General features: G+C 37.8%; 2 protein-coding genes across 5 annotated transcripts in view; one reads left to right on the top strand and one right to left on the bottom strand.

The window, feature by feature from the left end:
• Positions 1-3: 3 nt before the first annotated feature.
• LOC133524068 (peroxisomal membrane protein PEX14) lies at positions 4-10,380 on the bottom strand. Its single transcript, XM_061859874.1, has 5 exons — positions 10,152-10,380; positions 7,997-8,260; positions 7,222-7,433; positions 4,084-4,459; positions 4-3,306 (listed from the first exon to the last, which is right to left on the bottom strand). Exons 1-4 carry the CDS (start codon positions 10,200-10,202, stop codon positions 4,249-4,251), a joined length of 738 nt encoding a protein of 245 aa, XP_061715858.1. The 5' UTR covers positions 10,203-10,380; the 3' UTR covers positions 4-3,306; positions 4,084-4,248.
• A 1,243-nt stretch (positions 10,381-11,623) lies between these two features.
• Positions 11,624-21,260, top strand: part of LOC133524058 (cationic amino acid transporter 2-like) — a 28,833-nt gene continuing 19,196 nt past the window's right edge. The window contains exons 1-2 of one of the 4 annotated variants that reach the window (XM_061859850.1): positions 11,624-12,015; positions 15,754-15,866. The gene's annotated coding sequence lies outside the window, so the exon portion shown is untranslated. Of the gene's footprint in view, positions 12,016-15,672; positions 15,867-17,656; positions 17,833-21,260 lie in introns of those variants that run through there. The other 3 variants (XM_061859849.1, XM_061859851.1, XM_061859852.1) reach the window with 3 other exon arrangements.

Below are 21,260 nucleotides of genomic sequence, written 5' to 3' on the forward strand. Positions count from 1 at the left end.
ATATATTTATAATTGGTTTATTTATCATTAAAATATTAGACACCCTAATATTTGGAATGGGATATTTTGTCAATTAGTTGCAATCATGTTGTTTTTACCTGGGTCAGGATGGCTTACTAATATATAAGCATATGCATTTTCTAAAGAGTACAATCCAAAGAGCATATAATCACTACGTTGTACAATCGACCAGAAACCATAGACTTAGCTATTTTGGAAGCATATAGTGTTAAACCATAAAGTCAATTGGGGCTTATGCGTCCTTACGGACAAATAAAATAACGAAAAAAGTTGATGCACACATTTATCTAAATTTTTGAAGTCATGATACACACAATACTGAGCAACTCCGGAAGCAAGTATTAAAAGCATTTCAAATGCATACAAATAATTTATTTGTTTATACAGGCTATAACCACTAAATAAATGTTTTATTTACAGTAACTTTCCTCTGACATAAAGAAACACTAACCCCCTTATTCATAAACGTGTACTAAAGTTACGATGCTGCTCATCATCGTTTGTCCCTTTCCATCATACTAATACGTCGGAAAGGGACAAACGATGATCAGCAGCATCGTAACTTTAGTACACATTTATGAATAAGGAGGTAACACTTTTTGTTTATTTTAGCATAGACAAAACAATACTAAGATGACTAGTGCAAAATATTGAAGCGCTGTAACGCAGGTGCATTCGCCATCAGATATATCAGAGCGGCCGAGGTGCTCAGATATCTAAATACTGAACACGCACCTTAACGCCTTTTCAATAGAGGCGTGTTCAGATATTTATGAGCACCTTGGCCGCTCCGTTATATCTGATGGCGATTGTACAAAACGTATAATGTCGTACAACGCCATCTAATTTACCTCAGCTGTTAAAGTGTATCTAGGTACAATATTTTACGCGTCTTAGTATTTCCTCATTTATGGTACTTTTTTATACCACGAAAGTGGTGAACAAGCACACGGCCAGCCTAATGGTAAGCAGTCATCGTAGCCTATAGACGCCTGCAACTCCAGATGTGTAACATGCGTGTTGTCGACCCCTTAAAAACCTGTACATACTTTTTTGAATAACCTCATACTGTAGACCCCCGTAGACTTAAGAATGGTACTAAAAATATTTTTTACAACTACACATTTATGAGTATGACATATTTGACAGAGGGTAAATTTTTCAATTTACAACACTTATGGAATTTCTTTTTGTCTTTTTTATCTACTTTTAAATGTTAATTTGAAATAATTTTAATATTATATGTATCTCCCACTTCCAATGAATAAAAATCGTGTAAACAAATAATAACAAGCATTAATCTAAGTTAACCACTAACCTAAATAACTAGTACGAGTTTTACAATAAGTCAGTTGTAATAGGGAGTATTACTGCAATGTTCTGCCGCCAGAGTGCAGCACTATCGGAAACCATAGAATAACTTATGCATACTGTGCCTTAAACTGTCTTATGACAAGTTTTCACAGATAATAAAATATGACATTGATGCATCAAAGTGGTTTGTTTACAAAGGCCGTACCAAGAAACGCAAAAAAGTTAGTTATCTGCCTCTTCATCGCTCGAATATGCAAGAGTGATAAAGAGATTAGATATAGAAATTTCGATTTCCTTGTTTCGCAGTAGACCCTCAGATTGTGATGGATTGTGGTAGTGGCGCGACCTATGCAGTTTCGTATGCGGGAATATGCGTAATATTCCCTATTATAATTAAAACATAGTTATACAGCTTTTTCCCGCTTTTATATAATCCATGACTATTTCAGAGGCTAAACAGAGGGGCCGACCGCGAATATCGAATTATTATTATTTGAATCGAATAATGCATGTGCAATAGAGATGGAGATAACGAAATTTCTATGTCGCAATAGGCCCTCAATTCACTAACTAAAATGGTTAGCATTTTAATACGTGATGTGGTAACGTCTTGAAATTATGGCCGGAATTTCTTTTTCAACTTTCAGGCATTAACAGCATCTAGATATAAATTCACTTCATGATCTTTTAATTTAATAAATCTATTTACTGTTAAATATTGTATTAAATCGCACCAGTTATTAATTTTGGCAATACCTCTCTACAATTAATACAAATTTTCGTCTAATAAAACCATAATAGCCCAATCACAACACGAATAAAAATCCTATGAAATATATTAATTATAATACATTATTTATGTCAAATATACTCAACAATAAAAAGGTTCCATCTATTTTTTACAGCAAGAGTCATTTTAACGGGAATACCACTAGTTACCACCAAGTTGTTACCAGTGGTAACTACTGGGATTTTATTTCTTGGATTTTACTTCTGGTAACTACCGGGGAAAAAAAATCCAGTACTGGTAACAAGTTGGTGGTAACTAGTGGGAATAACCCATTTTAACTGACCGATTCTACCCAGCCATCGTAAAAGAGTGAAAAAATTATATGATGGATTCCTATTTGTCTCCGCCTCACGTAACCGCCGCCATATGAGGCGGGGACACTTGCGAATCCATCGATATGTTGGCATGCCAGATATTTAACAAAGGATTTTAACTAGCAACATATAATAACTCTTCAGCTTTATTTACCTGTTAAAAACATTTTGTTTAATTTAATTGGTAATAATTTCAGGTACTAGTTCGTAGGACTTGTCACACTGACGATTTGCGAGCAAATTTCCTGTGTGATAGAGCTCTAAGAGCATTTTGTGGCATTTTAAAATTATGTTCTCCATGTTGTAACCAATTATATTATAACTCTAGATATGTTACTGACGTTCCAAAATTGAAGCCCTTACCTTGTAGGAATTGTACAAGTTGCCTTTAGTCGCGCTTGGGCAAGGGAGAAATGTCCGCGTGCTAACGAGCTCCCATAAGAGCACCATACGAGCCCACATAAAGAGACAAGCCTATGTTTAATAACGAGTATTAACAAAGATGAATGGTATGCGAAAATTAATCAACAAAAACAGATTCATTCGGCAATGAAATAAACATAAAAGTATTTTTTGTGCTCCTTATGTATGAGTATAACCTATCTATAGTTATTTAATAACATTGGTTAAAACAGTGCTTATATGTAGCGTTATCAGTTGATTCGGTAAGTTAAAATGATTTTACTATAATTGTAGCATCATAAATCTTACTGCAAAGAGATAAGGTTTATTTTTATGATTAGGTCTGATGTGATGCCATTGTGATGTTTAGAACCTATTTATCGTGAGAACGGTGCCCGTTGTCATTCTGCAGGACCCAGTTGGACTAGATCGATTTCTCGGTAACACGACGATGGGATTCATGTGCTGAAATAGAAGAAAATTTCAGTAAAGCGAAAACTACACACGCTTGCTGATGGAAAACTTCGGTGCATCTATTCTACGTGTATTCAGCTGTGGTGGAGCCGTTTAACCACGTATATAGTACATTGATTTTTATCAATAAATTACCCCATAAGTACCTGTTTTTTTCTCAACCATTTTTAAATTGCACCCCTTTTAAGTTTTGTGGCGCTGGCGCCAAACACTAATATCGGCCGCACACGTGTAAAAGAGGTGTCATTCGGTAGATAATAACTAGTGCCGAAATTCGGAGCGTAGCCGTAGCCAGGGCTTCTATGGAGCTTCTTGTCCACATCACCTCACATGATCTCCAGACTGCTGCCCGCTGTTCTTAGTTGCCTGCTCCCCTTCACTAGACTAGTTAGAGAATAGAACTAGAGTTAGAGAACATTCTAGAATGGTAAAAGTGAGTGGGACACAAATAATCTTACACGATTTTTAGTCGCCTGCTCGACTTCACTAGAGTTGGAACCACCGGACTCGGAGCGTTGGCTACGGCTTCTTGTCTTCAACCACCTCCGAGAGAGAAAGAACATTCAAGAGGGGAACGGTTGGGAGATGGAGAGGCTCACATGATCTCCAGACTGCTGTCGCTGTTTTTAGTGGCCTGTTCGCCTTCACTAGAGTTGGAACCACCGGACTCGGAGCGTTGGCTATGACTTCTATGGGGCTTCTTTTCAACTACCTCCGAGAGAGAAAGAACATTCAAGAGGGAAACAGGTGAGAGGGGGAGAGACTCACATGATCTCCAGACTGCTGTCGCTGTTTTTAGTGGCCTGTTCGCCTTCACTAGAGTTGGAACCACCAGACTCTGAGCGTTGGCTATGACTTCTATGGGGCTTCTTTTCAACTACCTCCGAGAGAGAAAGAACATTCAAGAGGGAAACAGGTGAGAGGGGGAGAGACTCACATGATCTCCAGACTGCTGTCGCTGTTTTTAGTGGCCTGTTCGCCTTCACTAGAGTTGGAACCACCAGACTCTGAGCGTTGGCTGCGGCTTCTATGGGGCTTCTTCTCTTCGACGGTGGCTTCCGTGGACGTGGCTTCTTCGGACTGACGCTGCCAGGCCGGGATAGATGGCGGTTCGGAACGGGTCTTTATTGATGGGAATTGGTTCCTGTGGAAAAAAATCGCTCTGTAATTGTTCTACTTTTTTTAAATGAGGGCCACAAAGACGGTTTTGCCTTGTAGCCCTGGGTCGCAATCTGGGGTCTATCACCTGGGGTCACCTTAAAAAAGCCAGGCGGGCCGCAGGTTGAGTATAGCTGTTGTATATTTTAATGATCTAGTGGGTACATAAAGTAACATTGCCTCCACTTTTTATACCACGTCGGTGGGAAATAAGCGTACGCCCCACCTGATGGTAAACGATCACCGTCTATGGACGTCTACAACTCCAGGAGTGTTACATGCGCATTGCCGAAAATGTCGACCGTTTAAATCCATGATTTTGGAGATCCACGGTCACAAACCATCACATTTCCACATCTGGAATTATTTTTAAGCTTTTGTATATTCATTTCTGATTAACTGCCTCAGATAAATTAGGTAAGTATCTCGATCTCGAACTTTATTATGTTGACCGATAGAATAGGTTTCTATCTGTGTTTAATGATTTTTATCTATCTGTTTTGTTACCGAATCGATGCTAAATTCGCCATTTCTAAACTAGGCTTAAAAGTCAGTGACATCTTATCTAACGCACACAATTATTAGTTAATTGGTTACCTACTCCTTACATTACTATACAAATTATACAACTCGATAATGAGGACTGAATCGTAACTTTATTGCTTTGGAACTTATGTATAATCCATAAGGTTTATAATTGAATATTTATTTTTAGACTTATAAGCGTACTTAATTAGCGGTCTTATCTAAATGTAGGTAATGAAGCAAAACATTTTGAATACGATTAGTTATTAGCAAAAGCGAAATCCACTTCAGCGGACAAATTAGACGTGCAAATTCGTCTTATGACTTCACACATCTCATTTTGGTCTAGGCATTCGTTGCCATTTGCAGTCAACTGGTTAATGCAGTTAAATATTGATTAAATTTAGTACACTTCATTGAATCGCCACTACTGTACGAGTAGTTAGTTTATTTGCAGAAGATAATTATTTTTGACTGTGTAGATTTGAATTCAGTATTTTTGCAGTAAGTTAAAGTCACAAGAAGCTTGAAGATGTGTTAATGAGATAAAATCCTTATTTTCGGCAACTAGTAGCCCACATTAGCATGTACGAGTATCTAAGCACGAGCCTTACGGGCAATAACAATGGGGCCAGTACAGCGGTGTCACGCTCACGCATTCGTGCCGATCGTGCAGTCTAACGCCACAACGCGATTGGTTCATGATTTCGCATCACGTGCGCGATTGGTCGAAACAAGTTGTGGTGAACTAGTAATGGCGGCCCATAAATAAATATCTTAAACAAGCATACTCATATGTTACAAAAAATATATCTTAAAACTAAAAACTACGAGACCCATCATGGCTGCGATAAATTACACAAACCCCGCAGTGTCAGGGAGCCGGCCACGGAACCGCCGGAACTTGACACCCTTCGGCCAAAACTCCTCCTTGATGAAACTGGCTAGACGTTCAGTCGGAACGCTCGCCACAATAGAATTAAAGGGAAGGCAGAATGGCATCAATCAAACAATTGATGGATTAACTCGGCATATAACAATAAATATAGAAAAATGCGTAATTACGGTTACAGAATGTTTGATGCAACCGCCCGACGCGAGTTTTTCTTGTTTGTAAACATAATTTGATCACACAACAAACGGGTGTTGTTGGAGCGTCTTATTAAAGACAAGGAATTCGAACCTTCTAATATACAAAAGTTATGCACAGTCAGCAACAAATAGATAGTGCGAGCCAAAATGGTCAAATATATCCGAACACTTCTTTATATTTGGTATCTTTGGTTGTCACTATATATTTACATGATGCTAACTGAACCTACACTGCACTCTTTTCTGTGCATTTCCTGTTTAAATGAAAACCCTATACTCATAGCCCTACTCATACCCTAGTGTTCCTGCCGGTGAGTGAGGTTGCCAGAGCTCAACGAGGGTGCGGAGTGTTAGGGTCGACAACGCGCATGTAACTCCTCTGGAGTTGTAGGCGTACATAGGCTACGGAAACTGCTTACCATCAGGCGGGCCGTATGCTTGTTTGCCACCAACGTAGTATTTAAAAAAAAAATACCCACACCAATGGCCGTGAGCAATCGCAGACTCGTGGCGCGGCGCGGCACCGTTACATGTAAAATGTAACTACTTTGACTAATCGACTCTGAGACACGATCTGACCTTTGCCTTTTGATGTGAACCCTATTAGAATAACCTTTAATAAAAATAGAACTGACTAAAAAAATAGTACTTATTTTCAGTCTTCATCAGCAGTCCAACTTCATGAAATTTCCGAGACGAAAAGAGTTACTTACAATAATTACTGGTATAAGAAATATCACAACAGATGTGCCTGTGCCTATACCTAATGTTTGAAGAGCTCCCTCAATTACTCCAGGAGTTTGGGATCGACCTAGGTCGATCTGTGTAAGATTGCCCCCAAATATTTATTTATTTTTCTATAATAAATCCCAATTATCGAGACAATAGACCAACTGTGATATCAACCGTGACTCAGCCTTCAGTCCATCCAGCTGCGTTCTTAGAGAGTTCTCGGCATCTCCCCGCGCAGTAATGTCATACTCGTATTCAGTATGTTCAGGAACTAGCGTTTTATTATATGTATGTAAGGTAAGGACACATTACATATTATTATTAGGTATACGGACTTCATCAGCAATTTCGTCAAATGGTTACAAGACCTGTCACTTTGAAGTATGTTAAAAATCTCACCTATTCAAAAGTATTCCTTTAACCGAAGCGATGTCAGCCTTCAATCCATCTAATTGCGTCCGTAAAGAGCTCTGTGCCGAAGCCTGCATCTCTCCGCGCAGTGACGTCATACTAGTGTTTAATATATCGAGCGACTTGCGGACTTCGTCGAGACATTCAGCCGTCGTTTTGCGTTTCGGCTCCTCCACGAATAGAATGTGACGTATGCAGTTCTGAAAGATTTTTCATAATTGAAAATGATGAAATTATAAGCCCACCACACCGGAAGCGTATACGAAAAGACGTGTCTTAAGGCTCCACCAGTGTGTGGCACTGTGCGGCTCAAGCATATTCAGTACAAAAATGCTACTGTACGTTTATGTTGCATTTGTGTCATGCATTTTGCGGTCGATCTTTAAAACGAAATAGACTCCGTCTAAGCAAATTTTGCAACAATTTGAATAGAACAAAGTGAAAGCATTATAAGCTTTATAATAGTATAAAAATTTGATTATACTGATGACATAGCCACACTTTGTCATGTATCATCATCATAAATTCAATAACAATATTACAATGTATTTGAATAATCTTGAATCTAGGAGGCACATGCATACTAAAAATATTATGATAATAAACATCATACCCACCAATTAAAAAGAAATAATAATACTGAGTCAAAAAATACATACATTGCTTAAAATCATCCATAGAGAATCGAAGGTTTGATTTAGCGCTAGTTATGCTGAAACCAGAACTTCGGTTGGACACTAATTAGAACCTAAACTTAACTCACCTTATACAACCAGTAGCAGCCATACGCAAACCCCCCATACACCAGTAAAGGTAGGATGTGTTCTCTAAACCATGACTGCCTTGAGTGCTGGAAAAACATCAACTCTGAGGTCACTGAAGGTCCGTCTAACAACTCGCCACATTTCTCAACAGCCCTGGCTATCTCCAAGTCTGTGAGGCCTTTGGCCCGGAGAAACCGCTCCTTGCTTTCCATGGTGCATCGGTTCACATTTGGGTTTTTAAGGAAATTTACTGCAGTTGTTACCTAGAACACAGAAAATATGGTTATGCATTAACCAGTTCTTTAGTGTTGTATACAGATATCCCATTAATTCAACAATATTCATTACTGTAAAACCACGCAATTACTGTCCTAGAGCTCCTAACTATTGTCCAAAATGAAACCGAATATATTTGTTGATGTGTGAATATCAATGAGCAGCCGATGGATGCAAGTTACGTCAAAATAATATCGAGAGACATATGTAATATGGATATGACTACAATCGATTTAAAAAAAAGAAGTGTGATTGCAAAGATAGTTATAGAATGGTTGACGGATATATTTTTTCTCCATATTAGATATTTTTAGTTCATTCCTTTTATAGCTCACTCTATCCATTATACAGGTTGACCTTAGCCATTGGACAAACCCTGAAATCCCACGTAGGGTTACTTCTCATGAATGCTCTGACATTCTATTATTTGCAATAATCGACAACAAAAAGAAACACACTGTGTTAATCTTTGGCAGTGTTTTTGACAATTTGTTCGAAATATTTGATAATGATGACATTTTTCAAAACTCAGAAGCTTATTAGTGTCATAAATAAAAAAGATAATTAAAAAGGTTGAAGAAGGTTCCATACTATTCTTTGAGGATATTATCTTAGGAGCTACTAACACATACAGGCTGCTCCAAAGTAAAAATTAGTAATTTGTTAATTTCTTCGAAATCGCTACACTGGCTGTTATGATACTTTGTACACTGGTTCTAAATACCCTAATGCATATGTACATTTCGGCTTTGTCCAATGGCTAGGGACACACTGTATAGAGAACATGACCTCTACATCTGCAAATGTAAGGGGTCTGTATTTGTAAAGTGACACTTCACCATCATTTGGGAATTTTATTACCATCAATCAAATACTACATATATTTATATACATCAATATTACTCAAAATTTAAGAAGTCTTATCCATCTTGTGCTTTCATTACCATATTGCATCCATTGGCTGCGCTTTGGTAGCTATTATTTGAATTTCATAGTGGCAAAATATGTTTATAAGTTACAGTACAGGATCATAATAGGGTGGTTTTATATTATAACTGCAGTGTAACTTTCACTACCAAGCTATGTTCATCACTTTAGAATGTTTTATTGAAAAATGGATATTATGAGCCTCTTTTCAGTATAAAACAATCAATCTATAAGTAAACAAAGGCTCATTGTTTATTTGCAAACACATCAACTTGGAATATATATACAAGCAAAAAAAAAGCAGATAAATGCAAACTAAAGTATTGTTATTACTTAGAGATGTATAAAGTCTCTTAATGTTGATTTATAAAAAAAGTATAATAATAATATTAAAAAAATACAAACCAATACAAAAAAAAATCTAAAATTATTTAGAGGTGTAAATGTCTCTAAGTGTCAAAACTAAAAGATTATGTCATTTATCAAATTATCCTTATAGATGTATAGGATCTCCAAGAGTCAGAATCCTATATAATTAAAACATTCATTAAGATAAAAGAAACATACGAGAACCGAATGAGGTGTCTGACTGTAATTATACTCAAAAATAAAGTTACTAAATATAATAGCCCATGTTAGCTCAAACAGACCAGTCTCCACAAACAGTATCCGTTCATGAGTATGACGCGTATCACAGCCATCGCCTCCCTCAACCTTCATTCGGGAAAGTGGCGACCCGATCAACGAAGCCACCTTAAGCAAAGTCTTTTAAGCGAGCAAGATAAAATTCAAAGCCTAAGAGCGAAGGTCGATGTAAATGATTTTACAAAGAAAGTAGCTTCCAATACATATCTGTACACTATCTCATCATTTTTAAAAGGTGCATTTTATTATCTGACTATAACTGATAACTTATTGATTGCTACAAAGACTAAAAGGTCAAATAATTACCAAATTCTCCCGAACTTCTGATGCCGCATTTACTAAAGCATCTGCCGACATGTTTGTCTTAATTTAGTTTGTCAAAGTTGCAGCACAAACTCTAAACGCACAAAAATAATTGTCCTGCGATACTTGGTTATTTTAATGTAAAGTAAACATAATAATCACAATCGCAAAAATATTAAAATACTAATGGCACAATATGACTTGACATGACACTGACAGAGCACAGACTATAGAAGGGAGTCAAGCGAGTGCCAAATAATGCACGGACATAATAATATCTGGCCCTTCAAGCGCTTATATGACATCCACACTTCCCGATATTGGGCCTGAAGTCGGGACTGATTTCGGGCCTGATAATCGTTTTCCGTTTCACGGAAAATCAGCACATCGTTTACAATATTTGAAATGTAAAAAATACTTTGTCTCTAATTGCCAAAAAATGTCAACGTTTGTTATATTTGCATATGAACCATTTTTTTTTTCATTTCAAATATTGTAAACGATGTGCTGATATTTGGTGAAACGGAAAAATACTCTTTTTTGGGTCCGAAATCGGGTCTGGACTATAACCGAGAAAATCGAAGTTCGTTAATTGCGGGCATTTTTCTCTGTCACTCTAGTTACGTCTTACTGAGAGTAAAAGAGAAAGTCATTTAGGAATTTCGCGGCAGGCCTCCTGATATCAGGCCTGATAAAGTGTAGATGTAATTGTCACTTAAGATTTCTCCCTTTTATTTTCATCTTTAACCCGTAGTGTATTGAGTGTTACTTTAAGAACCTAGTGACACATTTGAATCTAAACTATAAATTGCTCGTGGATTTAACCCAGGCGTTTCGAAACAATAGGAAAAGTCTACGAATCTGATACGGAATTGATGATACTTTATAATGTGACGCTCATTATGAAATCATAGAGTAAGAATTTAATCTGATAATTAATCTCAAAAGAAATAACATTTTTATCACTTCCATGAAAATATCAATGTGTATTGAGCTATTGAGAGCTTTGTAATTGATCTGGATTAATTGCTATTAAACTACATTGATTATATTGGCTACATTGATTATTTTAAGATACTCACATAATATAATATGTACCTACGTATTCAAATCTTAGAATTTTGCAAACGTTTGGACTCACAGGACCTATTGCGGTAATCGAATTTTCGCTATTTGTCTCTGTATCACTCTTGCATATTCCAGCTACAGAGAGGCAGATATCGAGATTTCGATTTCCGATTTTCATCTCATTTGCATCTCAGCCGCAACAAAAAAAATATTTTGGTTGGTGGCGGCTATACAGGTATCATACAGTTGATCTTATTTCATTTCATCCCTAATCTGAACGAGTATCATTTTACAAATTCCATTCCATTTCAAATCCATCACCCTTTGCCAATAGAAAATTAGACTCTATACCACTAAGACAGAGCTCAATTCGAATTTGATTCGAATCATTTTGATAGTAGCTGTTGCAACGTTAAGTACAAAAAGATACCTACAATAGTTGAAGATAAGTAAACTCTATTCGCTATCTGATAACAATTCAGTGTGGTACGTGCTCACGCGGTGGTTATAATATTTAAAAACAATAGGTTATGCAAAATAGTATAGTAACGTAGAATTTACCTAGTATCAGAACAAATAAACTAAGTCCCCAATTCTAAAGTGGTAAAGTGAAAAGCGTACACATTTATGTAACCATTTTTTCAGTTGTAGTTATGAACTGAAAACAAAAGTGAAAGTGAAAATAAAATGTTCTCTATTGGTTCATTAACTGAGTGGTAGTTTATCTTTGCGCTAATGGTTCTATAAAAGTGCCATTATCTTCGTGACTGCTGACATTGGAATTTCAGGAAAAATTAAGGTATATTAACTATTTTCAGGTGACTACAGGTCTGGTTAGAAATAATATAAGTAGACCAGCATTAAAAATACATATACAACAATATAAGTATCAATTTTTGTTGCATGGCTACTTTACAATAGTCTTATAAATGCAGTATAAATGGCTTATGTTTTCTAAACAATTTCAAAGGCGTACAATAATAGATTGGTTATCTTAGGTAATACCTACCTAGACGCCTATCTAAGTTTAGAATAAGAATCATGTCGGATTTCCGCCTTAAGGCTTTTACAGACCTTGCAACAAATGGCATGTGACAAGATAATTGCCAGCTAAATAGGAGCAACGAATTCAAAAGATCCACCAAATGCCGCAGTTTTGCAAACCGCATGCGATTATCAGTGACGTTTGGAGAAGCCATAAAAGAATTAATATTACTTACTACTACGTAAATAAGAGTAAAGAACACAAAGTAAGGAGTTGACTTACGGGTACAGTCGAGGTCAATCTGTACAGAAATTTCGAACATTGACCCGCCTGTTCCTTTCTTTATCGCCTGCGCATAATTATATTTCTGTCCCGCTCGCACAGTGCCATTTACCGCCGGCATTATGGACGGGGCAGCAATATTTAGTTGTTAGCTTTGTAGCTGGCCCCCAACGGCTTATCCTTTGTCTATTGTTAACTAAAACCGCGCGTGCCACTTACCTGCAAAAAGGGACCAGGTAACTTTAAGCGGTTATTTAATTAGAACTCCTATGGTAACTGAAATAAGATTCAAAATGAGCAAATGGAAAAATAATTTGTGTATTCTTGTGTGGTCCCTATACGGTTACTGAGTGCCGGCGAGTCGAACGCTACCGAACCAGTCTAAAATGTGCCTCGATATGCGGAACAAAGGCGCGTTATCGGAGAGCGCACCTACACTGGTTTTTTGAGCGTTGGACTAGCCCGCGCTCAGATGCCAATTAGAATTATACGACCCTTTTTTTGCAGGTTTTAGTTAACAATATTCAAAGGATAAGCCGTTGCGGGCCAGCTACAAAGCTAACAACTATACCTAATTACGCGCGTGTGGTAGATAGGGTTGCCATACGTCCCGTATATACGGGACTGTCACCGTATTGAAGGATCGCATCCCGTATTTGTATCCGTCCCGTTTTTGTCCTGTATTTCGATATCGCTGTAGAATACCTCTCTGTGTAGAAATTCCTTGTGCTAAAGGTTCAATTACATCCACATGCAAACGGGCCCGATGTGAGGCTCGGAGTCGGGCCTGAGCAAGAGTCGTTTTCCGTTTCACCAAATATCAGCACATCGTTAACAATATTTGAAAAAAAAAAGATAAAAATAGGGCAAATGCAAAAATATCAAACATTGAACATTTTTGCCAATTAGGAAACAAAGTATTTTTTTTTCATACAACGTCGGGCCCAACATGGGACTCGTTTGTATGTGGATGTAATTGGACCTTAAACGTCCTTTCTTTAGTTGCCTGTACTCACAGATGACTTAAAGTTATTCGTTTTTGGTATGGATGGAGTGTGGATTTACCTCCACCTTCCATAATTTTTGGTTTTTAAGTAGATGTAGGGGGTTGAAATCGGTGAGCCAAATTGGCGTTTGCGTCCGCACCACCTGATTTGATCAGATATTTTAATCAGATTGTTCCCGTTTGGAGTGGCCATTATGTTTATAGAGGCACTTTCATACTGTACAATTCGAAATCAGTGCAGCGTTAGGTTAGACGGTTTCTGCCCATGATACACTTTTCAAATTAGTCCCTGATATGCTTCCTAACTTTTTTTCAATTCAATTCAATACATTTATTTCAGGTCAAATAGGCCCATATAGTTTGTTAGTAATTACATTATACTATATTAAATTACACATTTACATTAATTAGTCTTCCTACAACTAAGGTTAGTAAACACATGACATAACATATTATTTCTACATACAGTATATTGGCTTGCCTGTCAGTACATGTATCATATGGCAATGATTCATGTACTGACAGTCAAACCTTGACGCAAATACCCTCAGGATGATGTTAGAGCTGTCCCGCACCCTACGCGACAGGGATGTGCACCGCTTCCGCATTGTGGTGTAGAAACAGTCTACCCTAGCTTCAGCAAACATCCCCGATGCGCTGCAGTAGCGAGGCAGCCCCATCATCATCCTGAAGGCATTGTTGTACTGTACACGGAGAGCGTTGTACCGTTTCTGGGTATACGAGATCCACAGGCTGCTCGTGTAAAAAATTGTGCAAAAGGCTCTAAATAGAGTTACCTTAACTTCGGCAGAGCAACGAGCAAACCTGCGGGCCACCATATTTGCCCTAACAGACAACGCCCTCCGTTCTCGCTCTATATCGGCATCATCTTTCAAGTCAGAGGTTACCACATGGCCAAGATACTTAAAAGATTCTACCCTATCCAAAGGAGTACCATATAAGCGAATAGGCGGCACAGGTGGCAGGTGCTTACCTCTGACTTGAAAGACCATGCATTCGCTCTTTTTTACATTATATATTAGGCCATGGCTGCTAGCAAATTGCTCACAGATGCCAAGCAGCTGCCCAAGGCCACACGGAGAGGCACTCAACAGCACCATGTCGTCAGCGTAGCTTAAGTTGTTGAGACATACGTCATCAATGTGGCAGCCGACATGAGTGCTGCTGAGCTCCTCTATTAATGCATTTATATACAGGTTGAAGAGCTTGGGTGAGGAGACACCCCCTTGCCTCACCCCGCACTCCAACCTGTATGGATCCGAATATGCGTTTGACCATCTCACCACGTTGACCTGGTTAACATACCAGAACTTAAAAAGGTGGTAAAGTTCAGTAGGCATATCGATCTTTTTTAGTTTCTGCCATAATATATCATAATTAACCAGGTCGAACGCTTTAGAGAGGTCAAGAAAACACGCATACACAGCCGTGTTTCGATCCGTGTAATACCTGACAGTCTGCTTTAGGCACAAGATAGCTGTTTCGGTTGATAGGCCCGGTCTGAAACCGAATTGGTTGTGATGTAGATTTAGGTATTTGTCAAGCTGAGTGCTGAGCAGACTGTCAAGTACTTTAGCGATCACAGTTGCCAATGAAATCGGCCTATAGTTGTTTCTATCACTAATATCGCCATTTTTGTTTTTAACTATTGGCACAACTACAGTTTTCATGAGAGCATCCGGCAAGTGAGAATGACTTATGCAAAGGTTAAATAATAAGGCCAGTACTCTAGGTAGGTGAGAGCCAGCATACTTAAGGTGTTCTATGCTAAGGCCGTCGTGTCCAGGTGATTTTCCCCGAGCCATTGATTTAATTACTGCATGAACGTCTTTCGCATTAAATCGAGCTATAATTTCCTGCCCACGCGGCCATTCATCACCATTTGACGGCATTGCCACCAAAGGTGACGATACAGTGAAATGAGATTTAAATATGCTGGCTATACTGTTATGATCGCTAATGCCATTAATACTTGCCGGAAGGCCAGGTTTGCCATTCAGCCTCTTAGTTGATTTCCAAAAGCTACGAAAATCCTGATTTCCATGATGACTTGCCAAGATGTCCATTTTTATTTGTTCGCTATGGTTTTGACACCACTTCAAACGCTGTTTAAAAACATTCCGACTACTTTGCATGTCATCATAAACACGTCCGTAAACTTTTGGATCCGGGTTTTGCATCTCCTTAAACTACTCCCAAAAGAGAGGCTTGGCCACTGTTAATCATCTCAATTTGTGTGGCAGGGCACAGCACAGCGGATGTCAGCTCTAGAGCAGAGCCCAACTGGGACAGTAACTCCACAGAAAACGGCAGCCAAATAACCCTAGACCCTACTCATAGTATTGTGTTCCTGCCGGTGAGTATGGTTGCCTGAGCCCAACGAGGGTGCTGATTGCTGAGTGTTAGGGTCGGCAATGCGCATAACTCCTCTGGAGTTACAGGCGTACATAGGCTACGGGGGCTGCTTACCATCAGGCGGACCGTATGCTTGTTTGCCACCGACGTAGTATAAGAATTAAAAAAAAAACTAGCAATCGTCACTGGAAGTATAACGGTAGGCTTCGCTACCACGAGATAGCACTAGCAGAGTTATCAGTGAAGTTGTTGTGTAGCTGCTATCAGTATAGTTGGTTCAATCACTAACAAGATTTTAACCCTGTAAATGTCGAGTGTACTACATGAGAGCAGTTTTTCTCATAATCTACGATTAGATTAATTTTTAACAAGCAGAAACGTCTGCGAACGATGCTATTAAGCTTAGAATAAATTTAAAAGTGGTAAAATTACTGTCTTGGGTGAGACTTGAATCCAAAGACCGTGAGTTCAAGTCTCACACAAGACAGTAATTTTTCCACTTTTAAATTTATTCTAATCTTCGATTATACCTAGGTGACGATGCTAATTATTAAACGTAATCGTCAATAGGGAATATTACGCAAAACTCTGCGTAGAGAGAGCCACTAGCACAGGGTTTCCCAATCTTTTTCACCCTGCGGCGCAGTTACAAGTGTAGTATTTTGCAACGGCGCCCTTGTAAATTTAAAATCACGGTCGAAAAAGAGTGACACGACGCTATATTATTTACCGATGCGAGCGCTCAAATAGGTACCCGCGAATATTTGTGGTTTCGGATAGTGATAGAACTCACGGCGCCCCTCTTTACTTTCTACGGCGCACCAGGGCGCCGCGGCGCACACTTTGGGAACCCCTGCACTAGCACATTCACTCACAGGGTCTAGGTCTACTGCGGAATACGAAAGGGCCGGGTAAGCATGGCCAAACTGCCCTTAGCGAAAAAAATAATTTCCTATTATTAACCTAAGTATATATATATTATGTAGTGCTTTCACCAAAAATTAAGCCTCAATGCATCGGGGTTTTAAAAAAATGCAAAAAAAGAAAAAACATTTTTATTTTATTACAGCCAAAGATACGAAACGTATCACTTTCTGCACACTTTTTAGAACAACAATGACCCTCTTTTAGAGCATGTGAAATAAAAAGTTAGGTACTTACCTTATAGTTTTGAGTCTCTTATTAGATTACATTATATAATCTCCGGATTCAAAATTAGAATTACTATAACTACGCTTAAAATTTTATTTTAGAGTCTTTCACCTGCTCAGGATTCAAAATCAGCCATCTCAACAAAAACCAAATAGTGTTGACCAAGCCAAGTTGGCAGCGATTTTGATAGCCCAGACTGGGCAACTGTTACTGCAAACGCCAAACTTCTATGAAATTATGACGTTTAAATAACACTTGCAAAGTCTGGACTATCAAAATCGCTGTTTAACTTGGTCTCACTCTAACCCTTCGAGCAACACCGGCTTCCATTCCCAGTGCTGCTCGAAGCTCTAACCCTTTCTTGTTGTATAGGTGTTTGCAAACTTCAATAATTGAATACAATACTTAGGCAGTGTCTTACCTGAGCGAATAACTCGCGAACGCGAAGCGGCGCGGCGCGGTGCGGCGCGGGTGAATTCAATCCTTCGATACCTATGGAAGTGTCCTACGTGGGCGATCTCCGAATGCCGTTGGGCCGCCGCGCCGCGCCGCGTCGCATTCGCGAGTCATCTCATCGCCCACATAAGCCGCACTGTTACAATACAGAGTAGATACTCTAGGTTATCTAGGTACTATCCGCGGACTTATCGCCAGAGAGCGATCTCTTTTCAAAGGAGCATGGTTTGCAATCACGTGTCGATTCAGGGTGTTAACATCTGTTGAAATGTTAGCATCTCTTATCAGCTGTTATCTGTAGTATCTCGGCGTGCGAGCCACTCGGCGTTCGTGAGATGTGGGTAAAGGAGACAATTCCTGTAAGTTTTTCTTTTTTCAAACCAAGATTTTTAGGTTATCTGTAACTTAATTAAAAAGAGCTTATGACGTGATCTAGATCGTGTCATTCATGAAGCCTGCCTTGACTCGTATTGACATGTTATTAAAGGTTAGATTTGACAAATCTGCGCGTCATCGTGGATGACACGAACTATAGTGTAGTTTAATGTAGAGGTCTATAGTTATTCTCATGCGAACTCTCGTAATAGGTATTTCATGGTAAGATTAATTCATAATGACCAGACATAGAAGTTTTTGTGGCAAAAACGAGTGTTTGAACACTTTAAAAACATCGATAAATCTAGGTTTAAGATTCTTTATTCTCACTAAGAATTTGACAATTCACTTACATGAGAACTTAAAGCTACACAAATACATTTATTTTGCAAGAACATAAATCTGTTATCGATAAGTCAGTCATCGATTAATAATTAAGAGATGTAAATTCTACTTGCTGTTAATTACCGAGAATTTCAAGAATGAAAATTAATTACACATCTTTACATAATTTCTTTATTACATTTATTTTGTATTTAAAAATAAAAACATAAACCGTAGTATACAGTGCTAAAAGAATAGAAAACGACCAACCGATTTATTAAAGAAGATATCGAACGTGTTGTGTATTTTGCGGTAGCTATCTTCATTTCATAAAATATAGGTATATAGGTAACGTTAAGGTAACATCGATGACATGTCGATATTTCATTTTGTCAAACACTTTATTTTGCCACAAAAACATATATGTCTGATAATGGCTGTCAGGTATAATGTTTAGAGTGCTTATTTATTATATATACCAGTCATTATTTACTATACATACTACATACCTAACTAATACATTCGTTAAGTTCTTACAAATACTAAGTGTTGGGTGAAGTGTAGAGTTAATGTGTCATGATTTCATGAATCTTAAGTGCTTATTCATAATATGCACCTAGGCACTAAAATGTTGGTGCAGTGCATCATTTTACTTTGTTTTGTTAATCCTGTAGGTATAGGTAACTTAAGTAGATAGTAGATACGCACGGAAATCGGTTGAATCACCGGTCAAATGATCGTTAAACAGTTTAGATAGAGAAAAAGGAATAGGCACTAAATATTATCAAAGATACCTCATTTTCATTACAAGTAATTTAGTCAAATACAATACGGCATAAGTAGGTATATTAATAAACCAGTTGCTCTGTGAGTTCTAACGTTGCGATGAGATTTAAAGCTTAACAAAAAAAGTAAAAACAAAAACAAAATGGTCTTAAGTTCCATAGATCCTAGTGACACTTAAGTCCTTGAGGCCAAGTTCCACTATTCTGAACATTTTCCAAATAAACGAAACGACAGAAAACTTCTGTCTACCTACTGAACCTGCTCACAAAATTTCACCAGAATCGGTTGAGAATTGCGACCTGTAGATGAGAACATCTGGACACGCGAAAGCAGTTTGGCCGAGTCAAAAAGGAGCTTCGCTAACGCTTCGGTCAAAAAAGTGGCGGGAAAACTCCCTTTGACCGCAATTTACAAGTTGTGTTTCTACACCGCGTCATCAAAATGTCAGGGACTGTTGTACGTACCCATATACATACAACGTACAACATATATATACTACGTACAATGTATCTAGATATGCCTATATTATTTGCACCTATTTCATTTTACCTATAAACGTACGAATGTGTAAGGTCTGCTTAAAGAATAAAGAAAAAATACCATAAAAACTTAAAGATTAGAATTTATCATAAGTGTTGAGTCAACGCGATCTGAATTCATGTTCTTCAATATTAGTTTTACTGTTCATAGATGAAATAAATGTCAGAATCGTTAGAACTATGTCTCCTTCAAACATTTCAATTTCAAAGTTGCCTGATTACCTACTTATTCCAGAGTCCGTCTCCTAGAATATACGCAACTTGAAAATATTTCTGATTTCCTTAGAGGGGATGCTAAATTCGCCAAACTCTCATGAACCAATTAGGTATTTGATTTGAATCGTCAGTGTTGACGTCATGATACTTTCTTTTACTTATTACGACCTGTTAGATAATTTTTTTACTGCCTGCTGGATAGTAGGTAAGTATTATCATAATCATTTATTTATTGCATTCATGTACATCATAATAAGAAACTACAAAGTAACAAAATATGTGAAACATGAACCCTGCCAGGGTGTATATAGTTATATTTACGAAAGTTTTTAATAATGATTTCAAAATATTTTTTGGTCTCTTACCTCTAAATAATAACCTCGGTCTCAATCTCCGCTATCCCGGCCAAAACCGAGCCGAGATCTAGTTCTCGGCTCTCAGCTAAAAAGGGGCGAGATTTTCGGCTCGGCCGAACTATGCTATGATCGTTTTTGCGATTTTGATTGGTGTCGTATGTCGTATCCACAGTCAAAGCGTATCGGCGCGAGTATGACTAGGAGCAATTCTGAATTTGTTTTCTCGTTCTGAAACTGTTATGGATTTGTTCTGTCTTTTTCGGCGGAGACAAAAAAGGAGTCTCTGTCGGACGGTGCTAAATAGGTAGATATCAATTATAGTCTTACAGAATTTACCTACCTGAGCCGCGTCTACCGTGAAAACGCATCTAAATATCGTCTCTGTTTGGGCAATAGTAGCTTGAATAGGTTAAACGAGATAAGATTTAACAGTTAGATTACAGCTGCAGAGATCTAGATCCGTAGCAAACAATAACAATTGTATGGCGATAATGCTAAAATACATATGAAATGATTACTGAATATGAAATTTATCACGTAGATAAACAATTAGACAATTATTATGATACCGACAAATAATAGAAACATATATGGATCGAAAATTATTCAATCAAAATATCTATATATTAGTCATGCGCCTAACATCAACATGAAGACATACAAATTATGGCTTATGAATAAATGAAAAAGAAAAATTAATTGATTTAGTACATTTTAATGAAACAGAGAAAACAATGAACGGATACTTAGGGGTGGCTTACGATGACCAGTAGTAGGTACTGGTCCAGTATCTACTGGGTGCGTATCTGTTATGAATAATATATTATGATTTATTTTATATATATACATATTATTATTTTATAGGTTGGGTATGGTGACAGCTGTCATCTCCATACAATTTATAACCAAAAACAAAACTATAGTAGCGAAGTTAAATATAACCTCTAAGACGAAAATGGGCCACCACGCGAAATACACACGTAGTTAGCACTCATTTTCCTCTTTCTCTGGACATTATTTATTATACTCATTAAGTAATTAATTTAAAGCATTGTCAAATCATAACATCACTAATAAGAATTAATTAAAAATGAAATAAAATTAAAATGTCACATTATTGAAAATATTTTGACACAATCTGATGTATATCAATCACAGGTATACCCAAAGCGGAAAGAGTATAATAATATA

Source organism: Cydia pomonella, chromosome 13 (assembly GCF_033807575.1).
Source record: "Cydia pomonella isolate Wapato2018A chromosome 13, ilCydPomo1, whole genome shotgun sequence".
NCBI lineage: Eukaryota > Metazoa > Arthropoda > Insecta > Lepidoptera > Tortricidae > Cydia > Cydia pomonella.

What these genes read in the sequence shown, in the direction of transcription:
- LOC133524068 (XM_061859874.1), bottom strand. Translation starts at nt 10,202, where the DNA reads ATGTCGGCAGATGCTTTAGTAAATGCGGCATCAGAAGTTCGGGAGAAT. An exon ending in CAGAAGTTCGGGAGAATTTG is followed by an intron (nt 8,261 to 10,151) that starts GTAATTATTTGA and finishes TCTGTGTTCTAG; the next exon opens with GTAACAACTGCAGTAAATTT. An exon ending in GCTGCTACTGGTTGTATAAG is followed by an intron (nt 7,434 to 7,996) that starts GTGAGTTAAGTT and finishes AAAATCTTTCAG; the next exon opens with AACTGCATACGTCACATTCT.